Below are 23139 nucleotides of genomic sequence, written 5' to 3'. Positions count from 1 at the left end.
CGTTTTTCAAACAGGGTTTTTAAAAGTACAGTAATAGCCAAACGTTCTGTTTCAATGACCATAAATGGAGAAAAAAACCTTCAAATCTGATCAAGTGGAGCTCAGCAGATGACTGATAGAGACTGGAATGCACGGCAACAGGTATAATAAAAGTTTTTACTTTATTAACAGAAATCTTTCGTTCAGACAAAAGAACAAAAGTACAGAAATAATGTTAATACTAATAAATTACATCACACTTCTCACAAATAAGCAGCCAGACATCGAGATCACATAACGCCTAAATTTATACACCTGAGGCACACAAGAGGGGTTGGTTTTCATGCCACATTTACACCAATATACACAACATTAATACACTTACAATATCACCCACCATTCAGCAGAGAGGAAGGGACACAGTGAACTCAAAAACTGGCAAATGAACCCGTGCAACGGCATTATTTCTCTCATGTACATATGCCACATTAAAGTAGAGTTGAGTTTGCTTTCAGTAATAGCTGTATTTCATTGTAAGTCTCTGTGGCTGCATATTAATTCAGTCTTACACTATGCATCACTTCAACACACCCAGAGCAAATCACGATGAGCCAACCCCGGTAGCAGAGTATTGCCTTTGCTCCAAGTTATATATTAAATGAAAACAATGTTGGGGAAATTAAAAAAAGCTTTATGAAATGAGCATACGTTCCATACACACTGTAAAAGTTCCCAGATATAGCACTGGTGACATCAGCAACCTGTTTTGGGAGAAACAGGTGAATCTGCACTGTGATTGGCTGAGATAGCTATCAACCTGCTTAACTCAAACACCTCTCTTTACGATGACAAATGATATGTGAACTATTCTTAGAAATGTCTTGATGCATGCTCAATCGTCCAGGTAAGTAAATCCAAAAAGGTTGATTCTGTTCTGGACGTAGTGTTTTCAGTGGGAGAAACATTTCGTCACTCATCCGAGTGACGTCTTCAGTCTCAGCTGACTGCAGGTTTCCCCAATCTGAAACAGTACATTTCAAGTGACAGTTATTCTGCAAATGTCCTGTTTACAAGGTTGGGGAAACCTGTTTCTCCCACTGAAAACGCTACATCCAGAACAGAATCAACCTTTTGGGATTACTAGAAATGCTTACATCTATAGAGACAAAGAGAGCGAGCAGAAGTAAACCTGGGGGGTAAATACCTGTGAGAGTGCCCTTTTAAACCCACAAACTGTATGTTAAAGATGGACATGAAAAGTGAAGCTGGTGAGGATGTGCCTTAAACCTGCATTTTCTCTAAATGACAGCAGGGGGCGACTCTACTGGATTCCATTGTAAATTTCCATTGAAATGGGAAAATTCTCACACTTTGATGTATTTATGGTCTTAAATGCTAGCTTTAAGTCTATTTAAAGCTAGCAGTGCTTTAGCCCATGGTTAAGTTGTTAATGACAGTAAGCTAACCTCCTAATTGTAATTTCATCCTTGCTTTTTCAGCACTAGGGGTTTTAGGGGGACAGCCTTTTTATGTTTACACATTTGGTTTAAGCCTGGTGTTAGCAAAAACTGGCATCCAAATTAATATCACAGTGAATAACGGATGCACTTTGGTAACAAGTCTAACTAGCTAGTCTAAGTGTTAACTAATCAGCTCCAAATACACTCAAAAGACCAAAATGTTGATGACCAAAATGTGAAAGTGAAAGCTCTGGGATTGTTAACTACAAACCAACACATGCTAGCGCAGTGGCCATGTCCATCTTTGATATACAGTCTATGTTTCATCATAAAGGAAGTAAAATTCTGAAAAGTGACATCAAAATATCTGTCATAAATATGAAATCTGTAACATGTACAGTATAGTAAGCACAACATCACTTGAAATAATAAAGATACAATATTCAAATAAGATTTTGACACATACCTTCAAGAGCCCAAATCATTTCAATTTATATTGCATTCTAGTAACACGTTACAAAATGTTTTCTTTAACTGAAATGTTATGAAAGAGGAAAGACAATTTATAAAATTAAATACAATTTTGAAAAACTGGAGAAATGTATAAACTGGGGGGGGAATTTTGAGACAAAGAATTTTAAAATGTGTGACTCGATATTTGACTTTAACAAAATTGTATTCCTCTCATTCCTTCTGCACTTAGATGTTGTTTTACCACAGCAGGTTTATTGTTTTATGAGCACATCAGTTATAACATGAAGCCATGCTCAGTGCACAAAATCTTGTCCAGTACTACCACTCTATTGTCAGTTTCAGCAGAGCACTGCTGAACTTGAGGTAGTTACCAATCAACATTGCAGCTCAGTTCCAATTAAATCAGCTCAGAAACTATCAGGTACGGGTCCACATCTGACCCTCAGACAAAAGGGAAGCAAACCTACAGTAGTGACAAAACTAAAATTATTTGATGTCCGGTCATTGTTTATAATTTGACCCAATAAAACAGATTTATGGAACGTGCCAGATCCTAAACTGTATTTTAAACCCAAAATGTGAGAAAAGTGACATCATAGTTCTTTCATCTTTCACCCTGACAGAATGAGCAAATAATTATATCTTGAGATAACCTTGATATCCAGAAAGAGTAACTGCTGTTTCTCTCCAGGACAAGTTAGGCTATAGACACAGTGTTTAAAGTTAACATTTAAATTTTTCAGCAACGTCACAGCCATTATTGCGTGGCACATAAGGGATAGGAAATACTCACGGTTTGGTTATGGCTTATCACACTGCAGTATTATATATGAAGTGGCAATAATCTTTACAGGTAAGATGGAACAATTTAATGTAAACCTTTAAGGGGCCTCACAATCAAATGCAGATTTGGTCCACTTTGACACAGTACCAAAAGCTACGAGATAATTGCAAAAGTGTTTAACACAAGACACTGCAGTAAATCTGAGATTACAGATGAGAATTTGACAAAAAGTCAGAATTAATACAGCCAGCGATAACTTGAAACAAAAGAATCACAGTAAGCAATGTCAATATTTTCATTATTCCAAAATGAAAAATACAAGCTAAGTAATTATTACATTAGTGTTTATCTGCCCTAGCAAGACAACTGACAGGAGAATTAGCTTACTGCCTACAGTGGAAAACCACAATGTTGTTACTTTAAAGCCTAATGAGCACTTAAAAAAATAAAGTAATATTTTAATTATCAAGGGTGGTTAACACGAGCAGATTGAGCCTGCTCTTTATAAATAAATAAATACATTTGTGGAATTTTAGACATTTGAAACCCCAACCAAGTTGACCAAGCTAGCATTGAAAACTCACAAATGCTTTTATTAAAGTGGAACATCCCCTCTGGAAGATAGAATGGCCATGATTTAAATAAAATTTAGCTAGACTAAAATTTGAAATGGTCTTCTTGAAGTTATTTAGGAATAATTAGCACTTTTATGTAATTGATTTTTAGTTAGCATTATTCTGTTGTTTCGTGTATCCTAGTATGTTTAGCCTCAAACCGTTTCCATCAGAAATGCATATTTAAGTTTAATTTACTAATTTATTTTTAACAAACCCATGGCGTCCCCTTTGGTGTAGCAAGCTAATAAACCACTACTGCTAAAATCCGTTAGCTGACTAGCCGCATTCTAGCTAGCTAGTTAGCTTTCTAGTTGAACTCAAGAACCAGCCATTTGAAAAATGCAGAAAAAAATTGCCACCACAGTAACATTGCTTCAAAGGAAGAAAGAAACCTGTTAGTTAAATTTATAATTAGAAGCTGAAGCTAAGGAAACTAAACGAAGCCTGAATTCACTTTATTTACATCTGCTAAGCCATGCTCTCTTTAGTCAATGCCACTGTAATGTTTCCGTGTTTTGCAGGATAAATATGCAATCTGTGGTGGCATTTTTTTCCCTGCAATGAATGTAATTATTGCAAAAATGGCTAGTTAACTTTTTTCTCCTTTTCTGGAACTTTCATCATTTAACACTGGCTTTGGGATTATCATTTATCTACTAAAGATCCAGATTCTGAATTAAATGGAAGGTGGGAGAAACTATTACAGGCTCATTCTAAGTCACAAGATATAACTATTATTTACCATTACTATTTTGATAATTTTCCAATAAAAGTACCAATTTATTTAGAGTATCATACTTTGATTGTTCTTTGCATGGAAAGCAAAACCATGTAGTCAGTTTGTGTCTTTGAGCTTGCTGCTACAAGAAGCTAAAAGCTGTAGCTCACTCATTATTTTTTGAACATTTTTTTTTAAAGAATATTTTGGAAATTTAAGACTTTGGTGAACTAAGATGTTTTGCATACCCTTCAGATCCAATGAATAGTCATAAGAGATCTTTGCCATCAGTCATCAATTAAGAGTTTTTCTTTGAAGGCTTCATTGCGTATGCACATTCCATCTTGCGAAATATGCTGAAAATCTACATAGTCCATCTACGATAAACCAAAAGTACTTGGTGTCTAATTTCATAATAAGTTACCCAAAAATGCACTTTTTTTTTCCAGAAAATTCAAAGTAAGCGTCAGCTCCCATCAAATAAACTGTGGAAGAAAACAGGTTGGCTCCACACATCACATTCATTTACATGCAGATCCAAAACAGTGACAGATGTTAGAAGAGGATGGCTGCCATTCCTGCAGGTATATGTGTGCGTAGGTTATATCTGCTACAGAGCAAAACTCCTAAAAAGAACTACAATAAATGAGCTGCTATCCTAGCTGACAGAGAACAAGAGACAGATGATTAAAATATCAGACCCTTGCTGTTTGCTTCTAAAGACTCACCAGTACTAGTTGCTAGATCAGTCCCCACACCAACAAATACCCCACGGTGCTATTAACAAAGCATAAAAGATTAAGAAAAGGAACAATTTGCTGGGGAAGAGCAGAGCTGTGATGGAAGACGATGGCTGTAAGCCAGTACAGCATTTGCACCTCGTTAAAAAAAATCACAAGCTCAAAGGTTTTTCTGTGTGATTGTGATCTCAAACAAGTTAAGGGGGTTGTTTCTTTAAAAAAAACTGTTCTTTTTTTGTTATTAAAAAGCACTTTGGTAAAGTTAGGCCAAGGCAGAGGAGTCACTACATAAGCCAATATGTGTCTACAGCACACGGATGTCTGAGAAATGCTGCTGCTGGCTAAGATGCTTAAGAGACCGCTGGTGAAGCGAGAGGATTCAGTACGCTTCTCATGACTCAAGTGGAACTGGTTCAGATCAGAATATTGCCATGGACATCTGCAAACAATTTGGAAGCTGTGTGTCGAATAAAGAAACTGAAGATAGACAGATGTACATAAATGTAGAAATATGAACATAGAAATAGTTTCACCGGTCGGACAAAGAGAATGCAGAATAACAATTATATACCAAGCAGCACGAGCGAGAATATGAATATCTACTGTGATCACCTACCACTAAAAAGGCCATTGGCTGGTTTTGCTTTCTAGGAAGTTCAATTTCTATGGACAGGTTTTAGGTTTCAACACAACATTGGAGTGACTAGAAATGTTTCAGGAGTTTCGTAGATTAAACCTGAATATGAAATAATTAGAACGTGAACGGGGGGTTTGGTGACATCTTAAAATCTACCATCTCCAGTCAACATGGTGTAGGTCCTCTGAAATCCACTGGCCTTTCTAGTGATAGATTGACCACTGATTTGAAGACAGAGGGTTGCACCAGTGTTAAACTTCACAAACATGGAAAGGAGAGAGGCGACTCCATAACAAACAGAGTAAGCAATTATTATTATTTTCTGAAACCTGATGACAGGAAGAGGAAAGCGGTAGGGATGTTTTTAGTCAGAGAAGAGGCTGGCAAAGGACTGTCGGAGGGAGCGGATGGTCTCGGCTTTGGCCTCGTCGTCGGTCAAGCTTCCTCGTAACGTCTCCGTGAAGCTGTTTGTCAGCGACTGCGATTTGCTGCGTGACGAAGACGAAAACGGTTTAGCTACCCGACGAGGAAAATCATCGTAAGCAAAGTCATGTGTGAGATTAACAGAACCCCAGCTTGGACTTACTTCAGCTGCGGTGATTGTTTCCCAGCTCCAGGTCCAGAAGAGGCAGGGATGGGACCGGGCTGGAACGCCTGGCTGGGAGACGTAGTGGCGGACCGGGCTCTCTGAGGGGATCCCTGGGCCGACTGAGATGGAGAGGCAGAAGCGGAACGATGTCCCCCTACCATACATGAACATGTGATGCACAGGCTTATTATTTCTCTGTACTGTATCACCACAGAAGGTAGTGGAATGAATCATAATGAAGCACTTTACTTACCTCGTCTGGGCTGCGTGGTCTGAAGAAGACACAAAAAAACACAGATATAGCATCATTTACATAAAAATGCTTGAAATTTACTGCTAACACCATGACAACAACACATTTTTGAAAACATGGAAAGGAAACAGTTTCCACGATGAGACATTTTGATTTTCTTTGCAAATACATCAACTCAGGTTGATGCCACAGATGATCAGCTCCAACATATCCTACCCCAAACCATCACAGAGCGTTCCTCCTGCTGTTTCCTTTCAGATGGTCCAATCCGGCTTCAAGCTATATGGTTGTTGATGAACCAACAATAAGTAATCTATACTATATGTGAAAGTCATTAATTGTGATGACAGTTTGAAAACAAAACCAAAAAAAAAAACAAGGGCGCTAGTGAAGTGACCATAGATGCTGAAATAGCATTAATTCAGATGCTAGTCTAGAAACACACCGCGTTCCAAATTATTGTGAAAATTGTGTTTAAGTGTCATAAAGATTAAATAAGTTGTTTTTCAATTAAACCCATGGATGCAATTGTGTCTCAGGACTCTCTGGATGACTGAAATCAATCTCGGACACCTGTGATCATTAGTTTGCCAGGTGAGCCCAATTAAAGGAAAAACTACTAAAGAAGGATGTTCCACATTATTAAGCAGACCACCATTTTTAAGCAATATAGGAAGGAAAACGGAGCTCTCTGCCGCTGAAAAGCGTGAAATAGTTGAATGCCTTGGACACGTAATGAAAATCTTAGATATTTCACAAAAATTTAAGCGTGATCACCATAATGTTAAGAGATTTGTGGCTGAGTCAGAGCACACATGGGTTCGTGCAGATAAAGGCACAATGATGAAGGTTGCTGTCAGACAAATACATCAGATTAAGAGAACAGCTGCTAAAAGGCCATTACAAAGCAGCAAACACATATTTCAAGCTGCTGGTGCCTCTGGAGCCCTGCGAACATCAAGGTGTAGGATTCTCCAGAGACTTGCAGTTGTGCATAAACCTTCTATTCGGCCACCCCTAACCAATGCTCACAAGCAGAAATGGCTGCAGTGGGCCCAGAACTACATGAAGGCTAATTTTCAAACAGTCTTCTTCACTGATGAGTGCAGTGCAACCCTGGATGGTACAGATGGATGCAGTGGTGGACGGCCACCATGTCCCAACAAAGCTGCGTCGGCCCCTTTAGGGTCCCTGAAGGTGTGAAAATGACCCCTGCAAAGTATGTGGAGTTTCTGACTGTCCACTTTCTTCCATGGTAGAAAGAGAAGAACTGTGCCTTCTGCAACAAAACCATCTTCATGCAAGACAATGCACCATCTCATGCTACAAAGAACACCTCTGCATCCTTGGCTGCTATCGGCATAAAAGCAGAGGAACTCATGGTCTGGTCCCCATTCTTCCCTGACCTCAATCCTACTGAGAACCTTTGGAGCATCCTCAAGCAAAAAACTATGAGGGTGGGAGGCAGTTCACATCCAAACAGCAGCTCTGGGAGGCTATTCTGACATCCTGCAAAGACATTCAAGTAGAAACTTTCCACTTGTATTTTTATTTTTTATTCCTATTTATTCTATTTATCCCCTTTGTATATTTTATTTATATTTGTCTCTGTATTTATATATGTGTGTGTGTGTGTGTGTGTGTATATATATATATATATATATATATATATATATATATATATATATATATACCTGCAGAGGGTCAGGCAAGTCCTGAGGAGTCAGCTGAATGGTAAGAACAAGATCCGGGCCATCAACACGTACGCCCTGCCCGTGATCAGGTACCCTGCTGGGGTAATAGGCTGGCCAAAGGAGGAGATAGAAGCCACTGACATAAAGACAAGAAAGCTCCTTACCATGCATGGAGGGTTTCACCCCAAGTCCAGCACCCTGAGGCTGTACGCTAAGCGGAAGGAAGGGGGCCGGGGACTGGTGAGTGTCAGCACCACAGTCCAGGATGAGACAACGAACATCCAAGAATACATTGGGAAGATGGCCCCAACTGACCGAGTGCTCAGTGAATACCTCAGGCAGCAGAAACCCAAGAAAGAGGAGGGAGACGAGGAACCATCATGGAAGGACAGAGCCCTGCACGGTATGTACCACCGGCAGATAGAGGAGGTGGCTGATATCCAGAAATCCTACCAGTGGCTGGACAAAGCTGGACTGAAAGACAGCACAGAGGCACTAATCATGGCAGCACAAGAACAAGCTCTGAGCACAAGATCCATAGAGGCTGGGGTCTATCACACCAGGCAAGACCCCAGGTGCAGGCTGTGTAAAGATGCCCCAGAGACAATCCAGCACATAACAGCAGGGTGCAAGATGCTAGCAGGCAAGGCATACATGGAACGCCATAACCAAGTGGCCGGCATAGTGTACAGGAACATCTGTGCCGAGTATAACCTGGAAGTCCCGAGGTCAAAATGGGAGATGCCCCCAAGGGTGGTGGAGAATGACCGAGCTAAGATCCTGTGGGACTTCCAGATACAGACGGACAAAATGGTGGTGGCTAACCAACCGGACATAGTGGTGGTAGACAAACAGAAGAAGACGGCCGTAGTGATCGATGTAGCGGTTCCGAATGACAGCAACATCAGAAAGAAGGAACACGAGAAGCTGGAGAAATACCAAGGGCTCAGAGAAGAGCTCGAGAGGATGTGGAGGGTGAAGGTAACGGTGGTCCCCGTGGTAATCGGAGCACTAGGTGCGGTGACTCCCAAGCTAGGCGAGTGGCTCCAGCAGATCCCAGGAACAACATCGGAGATCTCTGTCCAGAAGAGCGCAGTCCTGGGAACAGCTAAGATACTGCGCAGGACCCTCAAGCTCCCAGGCCTCTGGTAGAGGACCCGAGCTTGAAGGATAAACCGCCCGCAGGGGCGTGCTGGGTGTTTTATATATATATATATATATATATATATATATATATATATATATATATATATATATATATAACAATTCTGTAACTGTAACTTCGGTCGTTGCTGTGCTTTTTGGAAGTCGAATTTCCCAGAGGAACCCACCCGAGGGATTAATAAAGTTCTATCTTATCTTATCTAAAAATTTACAAGTTCCATGTATGCAAGAATTGTAAAACTGCTTTTAAATAAGGGGTCCTATGTTCATATGTAACTTGACCCGTTAAGATGTTTTTGATTGAAATAGCTTTTGATTTCAGTGAAATTGATCTACTAATGCTGCAAATTCAACAAATGGCCATTTTCAATTCTCTACAACCTATAAAATCTTTTGAAACTATGTGTGCGTAATAATTTGGAAAAGTGCATTTTAAGTTTTTTATTTCTGAAAAAAATTATCAGTGTGAGTACAGGTGAAAGTATGGCCATACAAGCACTGCTTGTAATTACAGTGCTACTCCAACAGTAGTCAGTGCAGTTGGTAAAACTGTGTAGCGTTATAGTGATCATCAGTGACAACATTATTAATTAACAGACCTGATAATAAGTATCCATAGTAGAGAAATTTTATTAGCATTATTGGTAGAAGTGGTAACAAAGTTTTGTAATTCGTAGCAGTTTTTATAATTACTGCCTGGTACTATGAAAAAAGTGAGTTACAGTAGTAGTAGTGGCTTGTTTAAAAGCTTTTTGTACCTTAACAGTAGAAGGCTGAGGCATGGAAACTCCCAGCAGCACCTGGGCCATCTTGTTGATGACCAGCTCTGTGATCAGCTGTTTATCCTCCTCCACATGCTCGCCAATCAGAGGCATTGAACTGTCCATCACCTGCAGAGACAGAAAACAAACAGACCTCAGCTGAAGTGTTAAAATTCCCCCACTAGATGGCAGGATGTTACCTCTTATTCAGAATTCCTCTACTCTGACCCTCAAGTGATATTAGTGATAAGACTGTGTGTGGACACACGTGATGAGTCATTTAGTGTAGATCACATGTTTGTTGGGGTCAGAAACAAGCTTTACAGCCCTGTGGCAACCACAGTTTGGAGGATACAAAGAAGTGTGTGACGAAAACTGCGAGTTTCTGTCTTCTCAGGAGGTCTTCGGTGCTCTGGCAATCAATCACATAAACAGAAGCGAAAAAAGATGCTTTAGTTTATTTCTCTATATGTGTGTTCATATAAGCTTTACAACAGTTTAATTTTGACTGATCACAGACTTCTCTAGTTAAGCTCTGTATAAACTAAATAGGTTTATCTGAACACACACAAGAAGCCAAAGTTAGAATTTCCAGTGATCTGCAAAAAAAAGTGGCTCCATCTGTAAATATTATGTTGCTGGGGCATGACTTTGAAGGGCATAGACCAAACCCATTGCCACACAAATAATTAAAATAATCAAAAAAGAAAAAAAACAAAACAAGGAAAAATGTTTTTTCCCAGCACTTGAGCTCACATGCAGGTCCATGTGTGCTGCAGAACCACAGGCCTCATGAGGCTCAGAGACCTGCTGTCCTCCTCCCTAAAAACCAAAACAAACAGGAGCAAAGGAGTGTTGCTGCTGCTGGCTAGGATGTAGATGCCCATCATGGTGGAAGAAGCTGCTGCACCGCACCCCAGCTGCAGGCTGTAAACACATCAGCAGGCATGCATGCATGTGTGTGTGTGTGTGTGTGTGTGGGTGTGTGTGTGCTTATCCTCTGGTACACAGCATATGCCAGGCAGAGATTAGACTGTACTGGAGCTCTCTGTGGCTGAAGTTGTTTTTATTAGTGGTATCAGTTAAATCCCAAAAATGTTCTTTAGTCCAATTTCAGACAAACTGGCCTCTTAGCACACACTTGGTGTTTGCTTAGATTCAAATGAATGCGACTTATTATGGCACAAGATACTGATGCAGGCAAAGACTTAACTCACTTCAATTCACAACAGTCGCCTTAAGGTGCTTTATATTGCAAGGTAAAGAGCTTAAAACAATGTAGAGAAAAAAACAAAAATCAAACGACCTCTTTTAAGCAAGCACTCATGACAGTGGGCGGGAAAAATTTACACTTAACAGGAGGAAACCTGCAGATCCAGCCTCATGGAGGCGCAACCAGCTGCTCCGACCGGTTCGGGGTGATTGGGGTAGGATGCAGAGCAGCCACTTGTTGTTTTCACACAGGCTAGAGTTGTTCTTTAGGCTCTTTTTAAACAGCTGTCCATACCATAACACTGCCTCCACCATGTTTGACTGACGATGTGGTCGCTTTTTCTCCCATCATTCTTTTACAAGTTAATCTTTTCAGAACAGTACAAGTTTTTTAATCTGGCCTTCTTGATCTATAGAACGTGGAGGTAGCTTCCAGAGCAACAAAACTTGGCATCTAAGACCTGCAATCTGTTTAAGGTTATCATAAGGTGATCGCTATGGCTGCAAAAAGAAGTAATGGCTTTCTGTCCGTAAACACTTTCCTGCTGGCTCGTTCACTTGTTTTGGGCCATACTGAAGTCTTTTTTTGTAAATTTTGGTTCCAAAAACTGAGGATTAGTTATGGTACGGAATCGACACATCGCCAGCTAATGAGTTTTCAATAATAAGCCGTTCGCCAGTTTCACCGTCTGATCCACAGTGTTTTCTATGTTGCAAAGATGGCAACGGGGAAATGTTCAACTTGATGCTCCAAAACAGGACCAGGACCAGAAACTATGGCTAAGTTCATGTTTTATACTGTCTATGAGTGTAACCAGTGGTTTGCACATCATCACTTGCTACCTCCTTGCGTGTGTTCTTGGCTTGAGAGCTATGGTGAAGCTGCTTCTCCCAATGTAAATAATTTAGAAGGGTAGATTTTTGATTTGGTTCCTCCAAAACAAGGGAACAGACCTGACCTCGCCCTGAAACAGCTTTTCAGTCAATTGTCCAATTATTTGTTAAGATTCTGAAAATGGGGGATTTGCATAAAAATATAAATCCTGAAAACTTCATCTAATAATTTTGTAAAACCTCTTGAAATACAGCATTTCAATTCCATATTAACTATCTGATTTAAGATCCACTGTAGTGGTATACAGAGGCAAAGCTACAAAAGCCTTAGTACAGCAAACTACGGACCAAAGTGTAAGATTTATTTAATGATTTCTTTGCGTAATACAAGAAACAGAAACTTGGAGTGAAACAACACCCAGCAAGGAAGAGAGCACCCAAAGGCAGTTGTAGGTTTAAATTCATCTATTTTATTTCTTATTAATTTAAAGCTTTTTTTTGCATATCATTATAGGGCTGTTTCTTTTGTGGGCTTGCCACACATTGCAACAACTTTCTCAAAAAAGCCTCATCAATCATTGAAAAGTCGTGGAACAATCTGTCAGTGATAATGACTAAAACAAGAGAGGTTTTTATGTCGTCCTTTGTAAGCACAATCTAAACTGATTAAAAAAAATCCACATTTGATGACAAAAAATTGAAAGCAAATCAAAAGCTTTATTTAAAAGAGCCTCTAAGAACGCCTATAACAAACTGAGGACACCCAAACTAGTCGTCTTTTCCACTCATTTTCTTTGTTTTTCACAGCTGTTTGGGATCTCTCTGTTCTGCACAGAACCACTTCCCAAGCTAAAGAACCCTTTAAAGCTCCCCCTTTTTTGTGTGTACCCAGCTTCTTGGCTAGGATTTGGCAGCGAGGTCGGGTGTGGCACGGTGTTTTGGCCAGTTGAGTCATTACCACAGGGGACTGAATGCAGGCCTGGTAAAAGACCGCCAGGCCCCACTTCAGACGGCGTGCGGTGGCAAGCTAAAGCGGGATCCACCCTGCTGATTTATTAGGATACAGAGTCATCTAACAGAAGACTGGATCTGCTGTAGTTCTTTCACCACTGGAACACAGAGGTGTTGTCCTGTACTTTTACTAAGCAGCAAAGGTTTGTGTTTTCTGGACAATATCGGGCTGCATGGCAAATGTTTACAGAGAAAAAGTGAAATGTGCTCGTTGAAAATGATGGTGCAGTTGAAGTTCAGGGCTGGCCAGAGGGTCATCCATTTCTGGGAAAACAACTTTAGCTTCAAGATCGCAACACGTGTGCTGTTCTCTTTTGCTAGCTTGAAGGCACAATATCTGAAATATCTCTGTCAACAGATCAAGTCACTCCCGATGGCTGAATCTGTAATATAATGATATTTTCTTACAATTAGGCCAACAATGTTCTAATCATTATTAGGCATAACATTAGCCCTTTAAGTTTTGTGTTGTTTCTGTGGACCAGTAGAAAAATATTACATTTGACATTGTAATTTAAAAAACTTTTTTTGTACTGATAATCTCAAAGACTTAGAAAGTTTTGTTGTTTTTCTTGCCTTAAGGCATCGTAGACCTACCTTTTATGTAAAGTCTGTTGAATTTACACGTGCTAAATTAAATAAAGTTTCTTTATAGTATTATGTGCCTGCTATTGTGTAGGCTCCCCATGTGCTGGGACTTCAGCAAGTGTCCTTTGGGGACGCGCAACCAAAATCTGACGGCGGGTCTTCTGGGCCCTGTGGGTTGTGGGATGGGAAGCCTCATGGATGCGCAGCTGCGCTGGGATCTGGCATTCATTGAGTGTTTGGTCGTTGTTGTGTTACTCAAGCCACACTTTTGTGGTGTGGTGAGGCTCCTGCCACTAGGGAGTGCCGTTGCTATGGGACGTGTTTTGATTGGTCTGCAACAATCTTCACAGTCTTGCCCAAAGAGATGGACTAACTGACACTGACTACACCAGCACAGCCATTCTACTTCATGTCATGTGGCTGACACATCCTGTCAGATCAGCTGTGTATATAAAATACTTTCTGTCATGTCATTTTGTCAAACGCTGTGGTGCACTGTGTCATGTTACATAACAATACTGCACCCCTATTATCTATACATTTCCCAGTGAAGTGACACAAGCTGGAGTTTGCCTCATGTTGATACCAGCTGCAGTAATGTGTTAATGAAGTGCTTCTGAGTAGCTCATTACTGTGCATTAGGGTGAGGTGTTACGGCTGCTGTCTTTGTTCTGACACCAAAAAACAGAAAGAAAGAAAACAGTTTCTGACTGTGACGGCCGACAGCTCTTCAACGTCGCACTTAATTAAATTCCATCTAGGGTTGGAGTAAAGGAGGAGGAAGTAATGCTTGTCAGGAAACATTGCTACTTGACTGTGTCGTGGGTTTCTCTGTCGTAGCAGCCTAGTACTGAGACTACACGCCCCTGGGGAGCTGATAGATACTTCCTGGGATAGTTTGAGGTCTTTTTTGCTTTCTCACAACCGCTCTCTCCCAGCACACAGATAGTCACCAGAGTGATGTCATGTTCTGATCCTAAGTTTGGGCATTTCAGATGTCCAGACTGGCTCATTTCCTCAGACTTGAAGGCATAGGAAGCTGCTCTAAAAACAAAACTGATTGCACACAACTATTTGTCTCTTGCTTCGCCCCTGGGAATAATTGTTAAAGGAAAATGTGCATTTCTGGGTAAGGTATTTACGATTTTAGATAAACAGATATTTTTTAAAAAGGACAGAAATCAAATTAAAAAAGAGAAATAAATAAACTGACAACCTTGATTAGAATCAATAAGCATTACAACAAATTATTGGAGTGGAACAAAAGTAAGACATACAGAAAGTGTGAGTTCCAGGGAAGCTCATCATAGTAACATATATGTGCAAGTTATTCCTTCTGTTGGGGCTGTGAGACCTGTGAGGCTGCTGGAGATGGCGTGTGTGCGTAACTATTAAATGATTTTCTTTATTTAATAGCGATAAATAAAGTGAGTTGACCCATAAAGCCCCATAACACATATTCCAAATAAATGAATTATATTTCTCATGTCATTATTGGGAAAAAAAGTACGTAAGAATGTTATGTGAATGACCAACAATAATTTATCCAACTAATCTAACAGACAATGATAGCAACATAGATGTGTTGTTATGCTAACCTTTGCCATGTCAGATTGTATTTTCCATCCCTGGCTGTTCCAGTCTGCATGCATGATACTGTCTGCAGGGTGCAGGCATGATACGACCCCCAGGTTGCTCTCTGATGCATCTATTGGCATGTGAATGTTAAATAGTATAAATCTTAAATAGGATAAAGTGCTTGAGTGCACTTCAAAAACCCAGATGATCAAGGTGAGTCTCATGAATCTGAACAAGTAAAGATATGTTCTGAAATTTTCAGACAGGACCTGAACACATGAGGCACCTGCATTCAGACAATTACACACTAAGCGATGTATATTTATGAGTTCCACCTTCTTTTTTTGGCCCCTCTTAAATGACCTAAAAGCCCCACAGACTGCACCTTTAAACCATGCTTATGTGTAACATATGTTAAATGCTGTATATAGAGATACTGAACAGTGAACCTCTAGTGGCCCCAGTGGAAACCCCGTCCCAGGCACTGTTACTGCCACGCTCATCACATTGAAAGCCCAAACCTCCAACCAAACTGGTTGCGTCAAGTCACGCCATGACAGTTTTATTTGTCTACAAACTGCAAGCTACACTTCCACTGCCAAACTTTACCAGCAGACTCAAACAAACAGACTGGATTAGAAGATGAAGTGAGTCAACCGCTGACTCCTGATGTTGTTTTCATTCAGCTGCCCATGTTTGGTCTGCAGACTAATCGTTCTTTCAAGGCTGTGAAGATCATGTGCCAGCAAGTGTGGTTACACCCTTCCCGATTGACTTTCACCCATGATATGAAAAGTATTATCAGCAGGGAAAGAGAATGAATCCAAGGTAACGGTTACACAAAGTGCTTTAGCCCTGTGATGCTGCTGAGAAGCGATCTAACTGCTGGTTAACCGTTATGTTTGCAAATGTCCTGAAACATGATGACAGATCTTATTTATCTAAAATACACTATAATGCAATGAAAGAGCAAGTTTCAGCCCCTGTTTCCTGAAACTCTCCTTGGAGCTGTAGATGAAAACACACTGACCTCGATAATGTAGTCGTTCCCGTCTTTTCCATGCACGGCCTTCACAGCGCAGATGTCTAGGCCCCCAAACATCTCAGCGCAGGAGTCTATCCACATACGATATCTGAAGCACAGGGACGCAAACAGCTGACTGTTTAAAACCCAATAATCACTACAGATATCATTAAAGGAAGAATGGACTTAACAGCTATAAATGTCAGTAAAGGCTTCCAAGACTTTTGGACAATGAGATAATCAGATTCATGCTTAAAAGTAGTGCCAGTGTATTCAATTGAACACAGATGTCTGAATGATTCAGTGTACTTAACAGATCTGCATTTTTCCAAGAGAATCTCTGAACCAGCTCACCTGTCAGTCATTGCGATCTGTTCCAACATGGCAGAACCTGTGTTGGCCTTCCAGTTACCAGAAATGGATGTTCTCCTGAAGGGGGGGCACCAGGAAATGAATTCATATTTCTGCAAAAAACAAGCTAAAATGCTCCAGCAACAGTTAATCGCTCCCAACTTTTGCTTTTCCCTCTCAAGGGGGAAGCTATCATCAGTTCATCAAGGATGGCCATTTTAATCCACACCTAGATAATGTTTGTGTGAAAGCCAATCAAAGACACGGTTTAATGGTGAGGGCAGGGAAAAAAATACGATGAGATAAGCCTTGGCTACTTTGCCCCCCCTCTCCGATTTCGGTTGAGCAATTGTTCAGATACAGTCTTGAAAGCTAAAAGGTTGAGCACAAATTCTTTGTTGTAATATGCTTGGCTGACAGGAATGTCTATGGCTTCCAGATGGGTGGAGCTGGGGCACGAGGCCATGAAAATCAAGGCATTAATGCTGAAAACTGCCTGGAATCCAAGAAAAGTACTACTTTAACATATAATTTGCCATTATTGGTGAAACTGTTTATTTTCCAGATGATGCTTTATAAGAGTTCATTTCCCACTGGCTCCACATGCCTTGCTACCATTAACCTACTAAAACGCTTAAAATGTTTGCTTTCAAATTCACCTGCAATGCCACCAACAGCCACCAGAAGTTGGTTGCAGCAAGCCAATAAAAAACACCTTACATGTAAGCTTTGTAGTTGCTGCCGATCTTCTGGATCCTGATATCGTACTTGGACTGGATGTACGGCTCGGTGGTGGCGTACGTCCCTGCCAGAGCCACCACGCTGGTGATGTCCTGGAAGTCCTGTTGGTTTTCGACTTTAATCTGCAGGAGAGACGCCACTTGTTAGCGGGCAGCTAATTACAAAGGACGCTGCTGAAACTGGCAGCGGCTGCTTTAAAATCCCACAGGAATTTCACACTTGTACACAAGCTGGATAATGAGGGGTCCACGTATGGAAACATTGCCGGGGGCGGCTTTGAAACTACATCACCTCTTTCCCAGTTATTAAACAGTAGACTGCAGACGCAGACTAAGAGGGAAATGATGCAATGGGAGCCTATCGACACACAACATGTTTATATCATATAATTCAAAGCAATTTTTCAATTTCACCGTGAGATTATTAGGTAACAATGAGGTGTGACAGCGTAAAATACGGAGGAAACAAATATTTTCCTCCAGTGACAATTACCACTGAGGGCCATTTGTAGGAAACTAAGGCTCTCATATATTTTTAGAAGACTTACTCTGATGTTTCTTGTTGAGTGGTATTATTATTGTAATTTATGTTGATACAAAGATTAATGAGGTGTGCTTCCAATGGGAAACTGGGCATCCTAAGAGACAGTCACATCAATCGCCAACGTTATTGTGCGGCTACGAGTTTTCTTGTCTCAGGCACCAAACGAGTCAGTGCAGAGCATCCACTCACTCATCACCATCCCTCTCACTAGCACCATCACGGAGGAAGCAATGGGAACATTGCGCTTCCGTCATGATAAAACACAAACCAGATAAGGAAAACAGGAGGTTGATGTTTCCTCGGGGGTTTCGTCTTCTGTTTTTCTGTTCTTCAAATAGCACATCTAAAGGCAACCATTTTCCATACTGAAATGGTATGTACCATAAACAAAGTCTGTTTCTGTGTTTACACTGGGGCACTAAGTTTTCTGCAAATGGTAATATATAGAACACTTTAGATGATTCTGTGGACTAAACAGTTGCATATCCATTAGTCAAGAAGTCCCTTTATATACATCGACAGGGTTACCTCAATTTATGGTCAATTTTAGTTTAAAAAAAAAACAGCCAACACAGTCATACATAGTGTCGAAATGGTTCAGTTTGTTGCTATGGCACTGATGGGTTAGCCCACACTCCTATTTCTTTGTAATGTGCTTCAAAGAGAGATAAAAGAGGTTATGGAAAGGCAAGGCACAAGACACTTGTGTCTACATGCAACAATTTGTGAGGTCTTAAGCAACAGTTTAATTGTGTGTTTATAAGAGTTTTACTTTAATGCCCTTTCAAATCCCCCAAACTAGTAAAAACTAAGGACAAGTTGTCTGGGTGGAACAAAGGAATCCCAAGGAGATTTTGTTTTGTTTTCAAATGATGCAACCCACCTTCAGAAAATGAACACAAAAAAACGTCAATAGGAAAAGAAATAAGGAAAATCCGAAAAGAGTGACACCAATGACACCAGAACAATAAAAGTAAATTTTAATTTTTTAAAGACGGGTGGGCATCTTTGATGGTGAATGTGGTCACATAAACAGTGTTGTCACTTTGATGGGTAATTACATAATGAGCGTGCTTGTCAAAACCCACATATGTCGCTGACGCTAAATCAGTGACTTTCTAAAATGAGCTTACAAGGCAGACTATGAAATAGCTTCAAATAAGCCAACAGATTTAAAAAAACATGACTGTATTTTCTTACAAAATATCCTTGGGATCCATATCAGATTTTAGAAAACAGCAACACAACTAATGCCTAGTTTGAAACACTTCTACCGCTTGCTGGTCATTAAGGAAATTATGGATTTTAACTGTGTGATGTTAGCTTCTCTGTTAGCTTTAAGCACATTTTATTCCAAGACCTTCGCTAAAATACACGTACAGGATGCTTGTGCTTGTTATTAGTGGGTGTACTGTATTAAAAGAATGAACATCTTTAAGACTAGACATGGTTGAGTTAAACTGTGTTTATAGTCATGAATAGCTAATTAGAAAAGACGAAGAAGTAACCAAAATCTTGTTTATCAATTGTTTTCGGTGTTAAAAATGTCTATTCCCTGAGTGGTTGGGGGTTCTTGGAGGTTGCTTGCTGTTGCTAGGTGAAACTGGTCACAAAGCGAGTGCTGCACCAAAAAACTTTTTTTTTAAACCACTTTGGTCACTAGCAGACCGCTGTAGTCGCCTGTAGTTTGCAAGGAAGACACAGACATGTCTGCAAACGTTTGCTAACTGACTAACTTGCCAAACTTGTGAAGCTGTGACACAAACTGGAAACAAAGAACATTCTCCTTCAAAGTTGGTCTCCATTCCGGTTTGCGGTGTTGTAGCTAGAAACTGTCTCCCGACCAATTTCACCTCGCGACTGTCATAAACTAGGGCTGTCAACGTTTATGCATTAACGCTCGTGAATCCGTTGTCACGATTAACATTGTTAATGCAATTAACCCATCTGGAGCACAGAATGGACAAAGTTTGTACAAACTGCCCGAAATGCCCTGACAGTGACATTTCAGGGATTTTGAGTCAGTCTGCGCTCCAGATGGGTTAATTTCAATAAAAATGTTAACTGCGTTGCTCATGACGATGGATTAATGCGCATTAATGCGTTAACATTGACAGCCCCATCATAAACCGTTTTTCACGTGACCCGTCAGCATCATATGTTCATAATGCCAGACAAGTTAATATCACATGGTTAGCTGTCACGTCACTGTAAAACCTGAAAAGACACCTTACCGATTAAGATCCAATACAGACATTTTTTAACAGAAAGTAACTCTTCTTCCTCTCTCAAGCAAAACATTGAATCCATCTTTTGCTCATTTCTTTAGTTTTCCACCATAGTGGTAGCTTATAGCGCCTACTGCTAGCTAGTGTTAGCAAACTTTAGACATTGACTTGTAAGTTTTACTTCATATGTGACATGCTATGTGTTAGCATGTCACATATGTTGTGCTGTGTTATGTAAACACAGCACAACCAAATTACATAAAAAACCCAATCAAATGCAGTAACATTATACTAACTGTGTCTGCTCAGATTAACATTCGCTGTCATTAGCATCCAGTCAAACCAGGGCAAGTGAGGCTTCATAGGAAAACCTAGAGAATGTGCTTTGTAGGTGTGGTGGAATTAAGGCACGACGGGACCACAGAGCCATGTTTTGAGCCATCTTTATTTAACATTTGCATCACACCACCACAACCGCACACCAACCACTGAGTCCCCGTGTTTTGACACGGCGGGCGTGATTGCGGATGCCGTGCAGGTGCGTCCGCGCGGCACCGCAGACCACGCCCCACCACACAAGGTAATAAATTCAGTGCTTCGTATATAAAGGAAAATATGCATAGTATGTGTGTGTTGTTTTTTTTTGTTTTTTTTTAAAGAATTCACTAAATAGCTTGTATTTTATTTACTAAGCTTTCTCCTGGTTTGTGTTAGAGTTTCCCTAAATTGCTAAAACACCAAATTCCACTCTTTGCCATGAGAACCAACATGCTGAACGTACTGAACGTACATTCTTTTAGGACATAATTTGCAGATATTATTTTACCCTTTTTCCAATACTTTAGATACACTCACATTCATTCAGTTCTCACTGTGACGTACTTGTGTTGCGCAAGGATAAGCACAGGTGGCAGATTTCAGTGCTTACACATAACAATGAACCATTTTTCACACTTGCTAATGAAGTGATCAGACGAGTGTATGCCACGTCAGGGCGCACAGGCACCATGGTGAGTTGAAGACCGATACCACAAAACAGATAGTAACAAGCTGAGATGCACAAGAGGAAATGTGTGGGGGGGAGTTGGTGGATGAGGAAGATGGAAAGGCGGCAGAAGGCAAGAAGAGGAAGACCAATAGTGCATTTCAGATAAAATACAAGCAGCTGTGAAAGATCATGTCCTTGGTAAACAGGACAACCCAACATAAAGAAACTTCGTGCTCACGACACTCAGATTGAAAAACTGGGTTTTGTGTTCACAGATTTCAGAACTGCAACTGTGAAAAACTGTAAAAACACTAAAGGCGCATGTCATCAAATAATACAGTCAGTGTTTCTTATAGAAACACGAAAAGACCAGAAGCTAAAATAACAAAATCCACTGACTACAGCAATGTGACTGAAAGAGTACGTCATGGTAGCAAAAGCAGAAGCTGACCACAAGGAACTGGTCCAGTTGTGAGCGGTAGGCACACAAACCTGTCCAGAGACTTACGCAATTCCTCTGAGTCAACAAACAAACTGCAATGATGCAGACAGAAACAGAAGGTAAGCCGGAAAAGGTGAAGCACTGGCACAGAAATGAAGAGCTGTGCCTGGTGGTGAAACTGGTGGTTAGTGTCCAGATAACATGACATACCACCTCCATTACAGAGGGCTGCTGCTCTAATAGCGTAATGGGAAAGCTGAGTAGAAAGGCTCACTCTCTACTGCTGTTTGTCAAATGAAAAAGGCAAAGTGTGTAATTATATTTTAATATGTAAACTGTAATCAGATAAACATATACAAACACTGCTATTAGTTACAGGTAACAATACCACAGTAATATCAACATGACTTGTCCTTAGCTGATGTCATTAATGTGTGTTTCATTAATGGAGACAGCCTATGACAACCCAACAAAACAAAATATGGCAATATTACTTTGAGCTGTAGATTTTCTATTGTTAGCTAATGAACAAAATCGCCATTAAATTCCAGTAAATGTCTGAAATCAGTTACCGAAAGGTCATAAGGTGAACAACCTCAGCAATTATATATTATACAGCATATGCATAATATGTTTGAGAAACTAGCAAAAAAAGAAACAAAATAGCAGCAAAATGTGTAAATGTTGACCTACAGTAAGCTATAAAGGCTTTCCATTTACGGGTTTAAGAGTCCCAACCATAAACTGTACATAAAAGATGGATGTCACCGACATGATGTCACCACTCGTTTCTCATTTCACTTTCTAAAGCCTTAAATTGAACTTTTGGTTGCCGCTATGTTGCTTTCGTGGAGGCAGACTTGGCCATATTTGAATAAGAAAGTTAAGTGGTCAGTTTTCAACTAATGCTAGCAAGGCTTGGCAAAATGCATTAATAAACTGTATGTATGCAACAGAGCAACACACACACATACAGCGGTATTTGCTCTTTAACTAATAAAACATGAGAATTTCTCTTAGAATAAGTGGTTGTGAGGTCCAGTTCACTAACTCTAAATTAGCAGAGGTGATGCCTAGCAGTGATCAGCTGTCAGTTAAAGCTGTAATGTCCATTAGCTAAAATCTTGCCACTACCTCAGCCATTTTTTTATACATCTGGATGTAATTAGGTATTTTAACAAGGGACTCGCTTTCAGAGCCCTCAGGTGGGCATTCAGTGAACTGCAATTTTCTAGCACTCAGCCTAAGAGGTTACGACTTAGATTAGAATAGATTAGATAAAACTTTATTATTCCTCGGGTGGGTTCCTCCGGGAAATTCGGTGTAGAGTACTACTTGTAATGTGGTTAAGTTCTACTTTAGTATTATTTATAATCAATATATGAGACTTACTGGCACATTCAATTTCTTTGCTCCACCTTGAAGGGTTTTTCTCTCAAAAGCAAATAAAATTGTAGTGACCTAAATATTCATTCTCTGAGTTCTGTGAGGTCTGTGGGGCAAAGCAAGATCTTAGTCTGAAAGGACTTTCCAAGTTCCCCATGAGGCTCATGGGAAATTCTATAGCATGTCTGGCTTCTGAACAGGAAACCAAGCCCACAGACGAGGGAAAAAGACATAAAGAAAGTGTCGCTCCTTGTATATTTAAATACGGGAGAAAGGGGAGAGGCTAAATGTGTGAATTATGTCATTGTGTCAAGAGTGTGACTCCATGTCTTGAAATAAATAA

The 23139-nt window shown here is 40.3% G+C and overlaps 1 protein-coding gene across 1 annotated transcript in view; it reads right to left on the bottom strand.

Annotated features, from left to right (window-relative positions):
* Nucleotides 1-2767: 2767 nt before the first annotated feature.
* Nucleotides 2768-23139, bottom strand: part of syn3 (synapsin III) — a 128420-nt gene continuing 108048 nt past the window's right edge. Inside the window, exons 8-14 of the mRNA XM_082511866.1 lie at nucleotides 17189-17331; nucleotides 16472-16546; nucleotides 16124-16226; nucleotides 9868-9999; nucleotides 6252-6270; nucleotides 5996-6152; nucleotides 2768-5897 (exon numbers count right to left, since the gene is read on the bottom strand). Coding sequence (XP_082367992.1) covers nucleotides 5774-5897; nucleotides 5996-6152; nucleotides 6252-6270; nucleotides 9868-9999; nucleotides 16124-16226; nucleotides 16472-16546; nucleotides 17189-17331 — 753 coding nt within the window. The 3' untranslated portion in view covers nucleotides 2768-5773. The remainder of the gene's footprint in view (nucleotides 5898-5995; nucleotides 6153-6251; nucleotides 6271-9867; nucleotides 10000-16123; nucleotides 16227-16471; nucleotides 16547-17188; nucleotides 17332-23139) is intronic.

This window comes from Aulonocara stuartgranti (assembly GCF_965226115.1).
Source record: "Aulonocara stuartgranti genome assembly, chromosome: 17".
NCBI lineage: Eukaryota > Metazoa > Chordata > Actinopteri > Cichliformes > Cichlidae > Aulonocara > Aulonocara stuartgranti.
This window is presented reverse-complemented; position numbering and strand designations above follow the sequence as displayed.